This window comes from Mastomys coucha, unplaced genomic scaffold (genome assembly GCF_008632895.1).
Source record: "Mastomys coucha isolate ucsf_1 unplaced genomic scaffold, UCSF_Mcou_1 pScaffold6, whole genome shotgun sequence".
Classification (NCBI taxonomy): Eukaryota; Metazoa; Chordata; class Mammalia; order Rodentia; family Muridae; genus Mastomys; species Mastomys coucha.
Window position 1 is genome coordinate 51,699,289 of NW_022196912.1, and position 10,589 is coordinate 51,709,877.

General features: G+C 41.0%; 2 protein-coding genes across 3 annotated transcripts in view; both read left to right on the forward strand.

Moving 5' to 3' along the window:
* Window positions 1-1,449: 1,449 nt before the first annotated feature.
* LOC116080143 (ubiquitin) lies at window positions 1,450-1,915 on the forward strand. The gene has a single exon (XM_031356420.1). The coding sequence runs from the start codon at window positions 1,455-1,457 to the stop codon at window positions 1,833-1,835; it is 381 nt and encodes a 126-aa protein (XP_031212280.1). The 5' UTR covers window positions 1,450-1,454; the 3' UTR covers window positions 1,836-1,915.
* A 1,583-nt stretch (window positions 1,916-3,498) lies between these two features.
* Window positions 3,499-10,589, forward strand: part of Agr2 (anterior gradient 2, protein disulphide isomerase family member) — a 31,844-nt gene continuing 24,753 nt past the window's right edge. The window contains exons 1-2 of one of the 2 annotated variants that reach the window (XM_031356417.1): window positions 3,499-3,589; window positions 5,477-5,657. The gene's annotated coding sequence lies outside the window, so the exon portion shown is untranslated. The remainder of the gene's footprint in view (window positions 3,590-5,476; window positions 5,658-10,589) is intronic. The other variant, XM_031356418.1, reaches the window with a different exon arrangement.

Sequence of the window (10,589 nt, forward strand, 5' to 3'; positions counted from 1 at the left end):
CCAGGTTCCATGTGTACAGTTCCTTGCTCCCAGAAATAGTTCTTATTAAAATTAAAATAACATTTTATATTTCCTCTCCTCCTTTTGGAATCCAGGGCCTTGTACATATTTAAGAAAGTGTCCTCTCACTTAGAGGCACGCCTAGCTGTGTTGTCTTCATGCCTCCACACCCAGTAAAGGAGACACTTCCTGACTGACTTTAGAAACAAAGCTTTTAATTATATAAATATGGAAGCTTTCTCTTGAGAATAGTTTTAAATGTATGTACATTTATACAGACTGAAGATAAAGTAAGCCGAGAAATAAGAGTGTTTGGGGGTAGGTCATTCTTGGTTGTTCAATTATTTTTGTTGCCAAAACTAGTTGCTTATGTTTTAAATACTCTCCTAAACAACAAACATCTACACATTAAACACTGGATTTTTAAAAGTTTATTTACAATTAAGGGTCACCAGTTAAGAGTAGATTCTTGACTTGGAGAGACAGCTTGTTGAGAAAGAATGTTTGCTGCTTAAACATAAGAACCTGAGTTCAGGTTCCTAGAACCAATATATATATATATATGTATATATACATATATATACATACATATACACATACATTGTAGTAGTCCCAGCACTACAGAGAACAGAAACAGAAGGACCTCAGGGCTTTCTGGCAACTAGCCCAGCTCCATTAAGAGACTCTATGTCATAGAGCAAGACATCCTACATCTCCTCTGGCCTTTGTGAGTGCATGCAGTGCATTCACACATTAACACAGACAACACATGCAGTTCTTACACACACACACACACACACACACACACACACCTACAATACAGTGGATATAGGTTGTTGTTGGTTACCATCTGAGTCTGCCTTCTCCACCCATACCCCTCACCCTGCTCCCACCCTTACCTTATAGATGCTCATTAACAAAGTCAGTCCAGTGCTAAGACCTTGTTATATTGATCAACAGAACTGGAACTCCCCAAGACCCTGCTCCCCCAGTGAAAATCTCAACCACTGCAGAAAGTAGCATAAATGTAGTGTAAAGGAGACTACATCTAAGGAAACAGTCTACCCACAAAGTCAGACAGTTACTGAACAAAGTTTACCCAACCGCCATAAAACCTTCCCACCATGAAGTCTTTCCATTTAATATATATGATAAACTACCTAAGGCACATGTGTGTCAATCTACTGATATTTAGTTTTCTTTTAAACTGTTCAAGTTTTTAACTGGTTTGTTGTCTTTAATTGGTTGAAATCTTATTTACTACCATTTTTTGTCAGAAACTTGCTTTTCCAACAGCCCATGAAACCTTAATGTCAACTAGCCAACTGTGTATTATCCTAAAGTCCTAGCTGATATTGAGAGTTCCTTCATAGCAATATAAGAAACATTGTTGAGTTCCATTGAGACGTCGAGCTCCGTCTCTTTTCTGAGGACTGCTGCCACCAGAGCTGACAATGCAGATCTTTGTGAAAACCTTAACTGGTAAGACCATCACCCTGGAGGTTGAGCCCAGTGACACCATAGAGAATGTCAAGGCAAAGATCCAGGACAAGGAGGGCATCCCCCCTGACCAGCAGAGACTGATCTTTGCAGGCAAGCAGCTGGAAGATGGCCGCACCCTGTCAGACTACAACATCCAGAAGGAGTCCACCCTGCACCTGGTCCTTCGCCTCAGAGGTGGGATGCAGATCTTTGTGAAGACCCTGACAGGCAAGACCATCATCCTGGAGGTCAAGCCCAGGGACACCATCGAGAAGGTCAAACAGCAAGATAAATGTACCTTTGTCACCACAGTATCTAGAAAGAGCCCTCCTTGTGCTTGTTCTTGGGTTTGATGGTGAGGTGTCTTAGTTTTCCCTATTTTTTAAGCTGTTAACAAGTTTCATTGCACTTTGAATAAAGTTCTTACATTCCCCCCACCCCCAGAGAAAGAAACATTGTTTCCAGGTGGGAGTGGGAGAACATTCAACATCTGGGACTGGAAATGCAGACCTAAAGTCCCAGGAACTTAGGAGGCTGAGGCAGGAAAGTCACAAGTCCAAAGCATGCCTGGGATACAGAGGGAGTTCAACGCCAGCCTGGGAAACTTAGTGAACTCTTTATCAAAACAGGAAGTAAACAGGGCTGAGGCCATTTCTAGCTCACTGGTGAAATATTTTATTTGTATGCTTGAGGGGCCATAGATTAAACAAAAACAGTAGAGTACTTATAGTTTAAGAGGTATTGTTAAAAGTGTTCATCTCAAAATTAACTGTTCTTAACCTCTGCTGATCTGACAATTGCCATTGCAGTAATTATACTTACTCACAAATGTCATGATTCCAAAATTCATGATTTTCCTTACAGTTGAATAAAATTCATTATATGTACGTACTGTTTCTCCTTAACTATCAGAAAGCCACTAGATGTTTAAATTGGCTCCATTTCTTAGCTAGTCAAACATTATAGCAATGAACATGGATGTGCAAAGTATCTCTGTGGTAGGAGATGGAGTCTGTGGTGTATGTCTAGGAGTGATCTAGCTGGTCATATGCTACTTTATCATGGATATTTTGAGAACCCTCAACACTAATTTCCAGGGTGACTAAGCCAGTTTTACCTCCACCAGCACTAAATAAAGATTCCTCCTTGACACTGAAAGGAAAAATTAAACCTTTGGACTTGTGCTGACTAGAAAGAAAAGTCATGGGTCTAAGAATCCAGCATAAGCTAGCCCACATAGGCTGGGACTGAGCTAGCAGGCTGTTAGACATCACAAGAACTGGCAAGTCAAGAAGACATAAAACTGTAAATATAGAGAAAAACATGTCTAGGCATACAAGGACGTGCCTGGGTAGGCCCTGAGTAATGGACCATCAGGTCCTCTTAGATATGGTTTAAGGTCAGATGCTCTGTTGATTCAGATTAACACCAACCTTAGGAATTTTCCACTCTGTTCTGCATGTAATATAATTAATATTTGAACTAGCCAATAATGTAAAGCCACACTGATTCCTTTGTTCCCCTAGACCCATTTTCCTATATAAACCCCTAACTTTCGAGCCTTGTGGTCAATTCCACTATCTCCTGTGTGAGATAAGTATGGAGTCGGCCCAGAGCGCCCCGAAATTAAACTGCCTCATGTTTTTACATCAAGACAATCTCTTGTGATTCCTTGGGTGCACGTCCTCCCGAGATTTGAGTGGGGGGTCTCCCCTCAGGGGTCTTTCAGGTGGTGCATTGGCCGGGAAACACGTGACACCCAGGAACCTCGAAGACCCCTTGGAGGTATGTTTGTATGAGTGTGGTGTGTGTCTGAGGTGCAGCCGCTGTGTTTGTGTTTTTGTGTTTTGTGTTTTGTGTTTTTTTCGTTTCGGTTTATGGGCCCAGCAGCTGTAAGAACAAGCTGTAAACAAGAATCCTGGATGTGGTACCTGGGGTAGTGGAAGCTCTGGATGTGGTACCTAGAGCAGTGGAAAGGCAGGACAGTTTGACTGTTGGTTTTTAGAACAAAGGAGACGGAATTCTCCTTTTGCCAAGGAGGGAGTGAAGGAGGAATCCCACCCCATCTGAGGCCAGGTTTGGCTGGTTTATTCAAGACCAGACTTGGGTGAGTGTGTATTTTGTGACCGGTCCATCTCGGCAGCCGTGACAGGCACATGGGCCGAGCGACTCTGTGATTTAGTTGTGATTATCTGTGTATCTAATGTTTGTCACTGGGCCCAGTTGTCTATCTCTGTGTATAAGTTGTCTTTCTCTGTGTTCATGGACCTGGCAAGATCAGAGCTGTCTGTGTGATAATTGTTTTTCTCTGTGTTTCTTGGTATCTTGTTCTATACAATTTGTCTGTCAAAGTTAAAAAAAAACTTGGGGAAGTGGGAGGCAACAGGGGTTTGTTTTTGTTGTTTTGTTTGTTTCTTTGTTTTATGGAGGGGAAACTGGGAATGGAGAAATTTACATGTAAATAAAGAAAATATCTAAAAAAAAAAAAAAAAGGGCAGGCTCAGTGTGCCTCAGAGTGGCCGTCCTTTCAGACTGGATGGCCATCCGTGAGCTGTTGTCTGGGAGAATTTGGTCCATCGCCCCTTTGTGGGTTCATCCTTTTGCTTCACTTTCAGCCCTCTACCAAGCACACAGAGTCAACATTACATTACTGACTAGAAATAAATACTGGTAGAAAACCATCAGCTGTGGTAATGTGAAGACTTTTCAAAGACATTGTCATACATCTAATATTAACACTAATGATGTTGCACTTTTTATTCATTGGGCACCTATTACACAAGCAGACATCTTGTAAATAAATAATCATTAATCCTTAAAACAAGCCCTGTAAGGCAGCTATTACCTTACCTGTCAGTGACCATGCCAGAGGATGAGATTATCTAGCTGGCCCCAACCACTCCATGAATTTTATTGCTAGAACTTAAAACAAAACAAAAAAACAGTTTCCCAGTATTCTATTAAAAGGAGCTCACAGAAGAAATTCCAAGTTCAAGAGGAATTGATTGATAATGAGAGCTAGAATGCCCAGATGAGGCATTTGTGTTAGATTGTTTTTTATCAATCTGGCATAGGCCACAGTCCACTGGGAAGAGAGAACTTCAATTGAGAACATGCTTCCATCAGATTGGCATATAGGCAAGACTGTGGTATGATTTCTTGATTGATTAATATGATTATTATTGAATAATATGGGAGGGACCTGCACACTGTGAGCAGTGCCACGCCAGGGCAGGTGGTCCTGGGTAGCATAGGAAAGCAAGCTGGGCAAGTCATGGAGAGCTGGCCAGTTCAAAGCATTCCTCCATGGCTTCTATTTCAGTTCCTGCCTTCACACTCCTGCTTTGGGTTTCCTTTGAGCACTGTAACACCAAAGGTGTAAGCCTTTGGAGGCTGTGGAGGTCTAAGGAGCTGGAGTGACATTGTCTTTTCAAGCTACATTTTCCTTTATGTGAAGTCAAAAAATGATGATAGTAACACTATCTTCCCAAGCAGTGGTCTAGGGATCTAAAAAATATAATGTGCAGAAGGAAATGAGGACACAGTACAGTGCCAACATTGAAGGGTGCTAGTCTACCCTCTGAAAATTGGCTACCATAGCAACGAAACAGTGGCTGCATTCAACAATGTATCTATTTCACCGAGGCACCACTGTGCCTTAATTTAAGAGATCCTGAAGTTTGTGCCATGGAAGGCTGGATGTTTTATTAAATGACAGCGGTGAAAGCCAAACATCTTTCATTGCAAATTACCTAACCAAAAGCTTGGCTAAGCAAAGTTAAACAGACTTTTTTTCTTGCTGAACTTCAAAGAGCTTTTAATATGCTAATGACCAATCCTCTGAGGGCCCAACTTTATAGTCTGTGATTTCCAAGCTTGGTCAGTCATAGAACCAGTCTCCAGACAGCATCTCGGGGCAGTAATGTCTAGCAAGTGTCGTTGGAGAGGCACACGGTGCTAATAATCTGTTTTCTTCTGCTTAATTTGAGTGAAGCTGAATCTGTCCAGTTTGTACCCCAGAGCTGCAATTCCAGACACAAAGAACAAAAACAAGATAGTAAACATTGAATCCAGCTGGGCTAAGTCCTTTCATAACAACATTAAAATAATAGAGCTTCTGGCATATTAGAGAAGAGACATCTTTGGATCTCCCTGCTTTCAAGTAAAGCCATTAGGTGAGTGAATGACATTCTGCCTAATTAAATTCCCTCTCACACATCAGCACACAGTCTGCCTTCTCACTTCCTGTCCATATTCTACATGCCAGGGTCTTGATGGCTCTCTTTTCCTCTCTGTTTTGAAATATAAGATTCTAAACTTCTTGGTAAATAATTGGGAATTTGAATGAAAGGACAGGAGAGGAAAGTTAAATAAGAACTTATCTTCAAGACAGATTTCCTGAGTGGAATCCACATCCAGTCTCAGAAACTGACTGGTTCTATGACCCCAGGAAAAGTCAACTCACTTTCCTGGGCTTCAGTATCTTCGATATAAAGTAAAACAGGATAAGAATGCTCACTATAAAACTTTAGTAACTGAGTAAGTCAACAAATTCCTCGCTAGCTAAACTCTCAGAGACCATTATCCGAAAACCAGAAACCAAGTTGAATTGGGCATTGTCTCTTCCCAGTTATTTCTGCCCAGTCTGAGTGGTTTGGTGTGATGGTGAAAGCCCAGGCCACACTGAGAGCTAGTCATTGCTATTAATCTAGTTCATATGGCATAATCCTTTTTCCAATTTATATTTGACACAAGCTCTTGACACTATGACTCAGTTTTAAAAGAAGACTTATCTTCTCATTTTATCTATATAATCATTTGTTTTTGTAGTAAACTTTCTCTGTCTCTCTCTGTGTCTGTCTCTCTGTGTCTGTGTCTGTCTCTCTGTGTCTGTGTCTGTGTCTGTGTCTGTGTCTGTGTCTGTGTCTGTGTCTGTGTCTGTGTCTGTCTGTCTCTCTCTCTCTCTCTCTCTCTCTCTCTCTCTCTCTCTCTCTCTCTGACATGTAGCCCAGGCTGGCCTGAAATTCACTGTGCAACAAGGAGGAATGATCCTCCCCCTGGGGTTACAGGCAACAGCACACACAGCATAGGCAGTGCTGGGGTAGACCCTAGGGCTTCCACCATGCTGGTAGTCATGTGCTATACTCAATGAACTACAGCCCCAGAGGACCTTTTTTAGGAATAAAAAGAACATGAAACTCTGGGTTTGTTGGCCTCGTTTCTGGGCCATCTTTGCAGAATCCTAATTGTAGTGTTTCAGGCAAGGGAGTAACTCCTGAGCTTCCAATTCAACCTTCAGAAAAGAAAGAAATACCTACATTTCATGCTGCATGGGATTGGCAGAGAATAAATGAATCTAAAACTGCTCTGGGAATGGCAAATTTGTGGCACTTAGAGATAACATCACTCCACTTGAATCATTTTTTATTCTATTTGTGGGTTACAAGCTCAAAATCTCAGCCCTAATCTCTAAAGTCCTATGAAGCCAGGGCCCTCTTTGGATGCAGAGGAAATCAGAGAGCTTCACACTAGTTTGTTGTGGACCAGTGATTACATAGTAGGTAGGGTGTATTAAAAACAATAGGGCATGTTCACTAAACCAGCCAATGTGGAAGGAACACCGTCTAGACCCCAATGCTTTGATCCAGCCAGCATGGCAGAATCCGGGGTCCTAAGGCTCACTACCTACAGAACTGGATGTTTATCAATGGGCACTTCTCCTCCCACCTATTTTGTTGCTGATCCTTATTAAGCTGCATACAGTCTGCCCAATTGTCCTTTGTTTGTAAAAATGGCCCTCCACTTCAGAAGAGTATACGCGTTTTCCTTTCCTCCAAAGGTAAACGTCACTGAAAGCCAGCCGATGGCGTCGATAATGTATCAGGGGCTGATTTCCAGTGGCAATGCCTGCTTTGTTAGCCATTTATTTTCCTCTCTCGGAAATTTAATAAACGTTATCTGAAAGGTTATGGGTCCTTCCTGTACAGCAGCACTAAAGGTATTTGTGGAGCCTTTAATATTTAGCCAACCCTTTACAATCTCACTGTTTATTTTCCCCTTAGCAACCTGATGTGGTTACTCGCCATCACATTCTTTAGAAATGGTCCCAGCCTCCACACTGTTTATCAAGGGCTACCAACAATCCGTCTTTATAGTTCTGCTCAAATGACAAGTCAGCCATTAATTGAAGAACATTTCAATATTTAAATAGAATTATCCTCTAAATATAACTTACCTCGCAAAAACATTAAAAGTAGTGACTCCAGATCTGCCCCCAGGGCACAGTGCAAAGCATTCCTATATTAATACACAAGAGCTTTCCTTTTTCTACCTTCATTTTCCTTTCCCTCTTATTCTTATGAAATTCTACTTATTATTTGCTAATTTGTGCAAATTGTAGGATGTCATCGTATCTCATACTAATATGGAATCACAAAATTAGGAAATACCCCAGTCAACCAAAAATTTTCAATTTAAAAAAAGTGGAGGAAGTCAGTCAATAAAAACCACACTAGACAGTATGTGACTTCTCCAACTCAAGAGCAATTTGGTTTTCTAAAAAAAAGGTCATTAGTCCTGAGCACCTGAGGCCGTGTCAGGGTCATAACCGATTTCTTACCATGAAGCTGGAAAGTTGCTTGCTCATTTCTACTGAGTCCATCCCCATCACAACTATCACTTTGAGTCTTCTTTTGCCAATACTCAATTTCTCCTTAAGATAAAATCACCTTCCTTTTGCAAGAGATGAAAGCCCGCCTCACTGATGTGCACTGCCTTCCTTCTCACTCCTCCAAGTTTCTTCCTGCAGGAGAGCTCATCTATCTTGTTGGGAAGGTCCCTTTCCGCACATTCTTCCCCTTAATTATTACCATTCCTGTCTCTTTCATTCCTGCCACTTTTAGGGAGCCTTTCTAACTTAAATATTTGTGATTGGGTGAGTCTGGGTATTGGTTACAAAAAAAAGAATTCTGAGAAATACAGTTAGAAGGCAGTATGTTATATAGGAATTCAAAGTACAGAGATGTCCTCAAATTAAGGCATGCCTACTCAGTAAAAAGCCAGTTACTTCTATCCCTAAGTCGTTTAAGCCACTGACCATAACACCTTGAATTTTCCCATGCTCTGCCACTTCCTCTTTGCTCCTTTCGTCCCTACACATGCCTTTTCTCTCTTTAGCTTATCCTGTGAGTAAAGGAGAGGTGGAAAGTGGGAAGTGTATGAAGTGTTTAGAAGAACAAGTGAATGAGCATTTACAATGGACTGAGAACAGTGCGCGGGACTCATTAAGAACTCAGAAAACACTATTTTTTACCCCAAGCAGCGACTTTCCTTCTTCCCCTTTCTGGTCTTCTCATTACACAATCTCATTTCACAATTGCGACTAGAAAGCAGTGATAAAAATCCTTTGCCCACCAAGCCTTTGACTAGATAGGGAGATCCTTTATATCCTGTGGGGTGGGGTGGGGTATGTTAAGAACCCAAAGGGTTAAGTGAAGCTGCTTCTGTATTACTTAGCATCTTCTAGTTTATCTTCCTTTCATAGACTATTTAAGAATGAAAAATAATTAAAAGCAATGATATGTGTGAATATTTTAAAACTGTATGTCTAGGCACTTAGAAGTTGAAAAGTACATTCTAATTTCATCTGCATCTGTACAGAATTTTTAAAGCCTTTCCAGGGCTTTAACAATCTATAACATAGGCCTTACAAGGAGACAGAACGTGCTTTATTTCTTAATAAATTATGCTATTGCTTTAGGCTTGTCATCTGTAATCTGAAAACAATTTCAACCTATTATTCCTTGAGTTTAAATAAGAAAAAGTCATGTGTAGCTATGATCAAAGTTTGTCTCAGAGTTTCTGTGAAGGAGCACAGGGAGGACACAGAGTATTGGCAACAATTCAGGAAATGTATGTGCATGCATAGTGTGTGTATGTACATGTGTGAGTGTTTATGCATGTGTGCTTGTGTGTATAGATGTGTATGTGTGTGTGCTTGTGTGTGTGTGCTTGTATGTGTGTGTGTGTGCACAGACTTTACTTTCCTAAGTCAGACAACAACAGAAAGAAAATATTTGAAAAGATATATCTATATTCAACATGTGCAGACTTTTTTCTTACCCTCGTTCCCTAAAACCTAGTGTAACAGCTATCTGCATAGGCCACACATGGTATTAAATATTCCAAGTTACCTGGAATGACTTAGAGTCTGAGAGAGGCTTCACATAGGTAAACCACTCTTTGTAAGAGACTTGAGGCTTTGTGGATCTACCTGGGTTCTAAAACCACTGCTGGGTGATAATGATGGATAGCTGTATATTTTCAAATTAAGGATCCCTAAGGTATTTTTGCAGAATCTCAGAGGAACCTATCTATGAAAAAAAAAGAGGTAAGCCAGGTAGCTCAAGTCTCACTCACATAGAGCAGTCCCTGCTCTGTGTGTTTAACACCATGGATTTCCTAGTGAAAAGTTTCTTTTGAGAAAATTGTGTTAGAGACAAACATCAGAAAGCTTGGGTATGGGTTCCATGCACTGTCCTTAGAGCATGGCAAATGTGTACCTACTTGTTCTTCTAGAACAATTTCCACTGCTGCAGCTCTAGCTTACTAATAAGAAAGATGAGCTATAGAGAAAGTAAGCAAGTTACCAAAAGGTCCTTAGCTAAAAGTCATGATCAAACCCAGGTGCAGAAGCACTGGCCAGTAGGGTACTAGGGACCCAGCTAATTACCCAAGCAGAATTTTCTGTTGCTTATATCCTTATATTTTAAAAGTTACTAGTAAGTATTCCCTCTGCAAAAATATCTCTTACCCATCATTAACCGTGACACTAAGCAACTATTGTCAGCTTAGTGGAATCTAGATCACATAAGACAAACCTCTGGGAAGGTATGTGACAGAGTTTCAGGATTGGGTTAATTAGGATAGGAAGACCTCTGCTAATAATGTTACTAATGGGAGGTATCATTCCCTAGGCTGAGGTACCATTCCCTAAAGTGAGTAAAAAGAAAAATGTAAACTAAACTCTTTCTCTCTCCCTCCCTCCCATCCTCTCTCTCTGTCTCTCTCTGTCTCCCTCTCCCTCCCTCCTTCCCTCCCTCCCACCC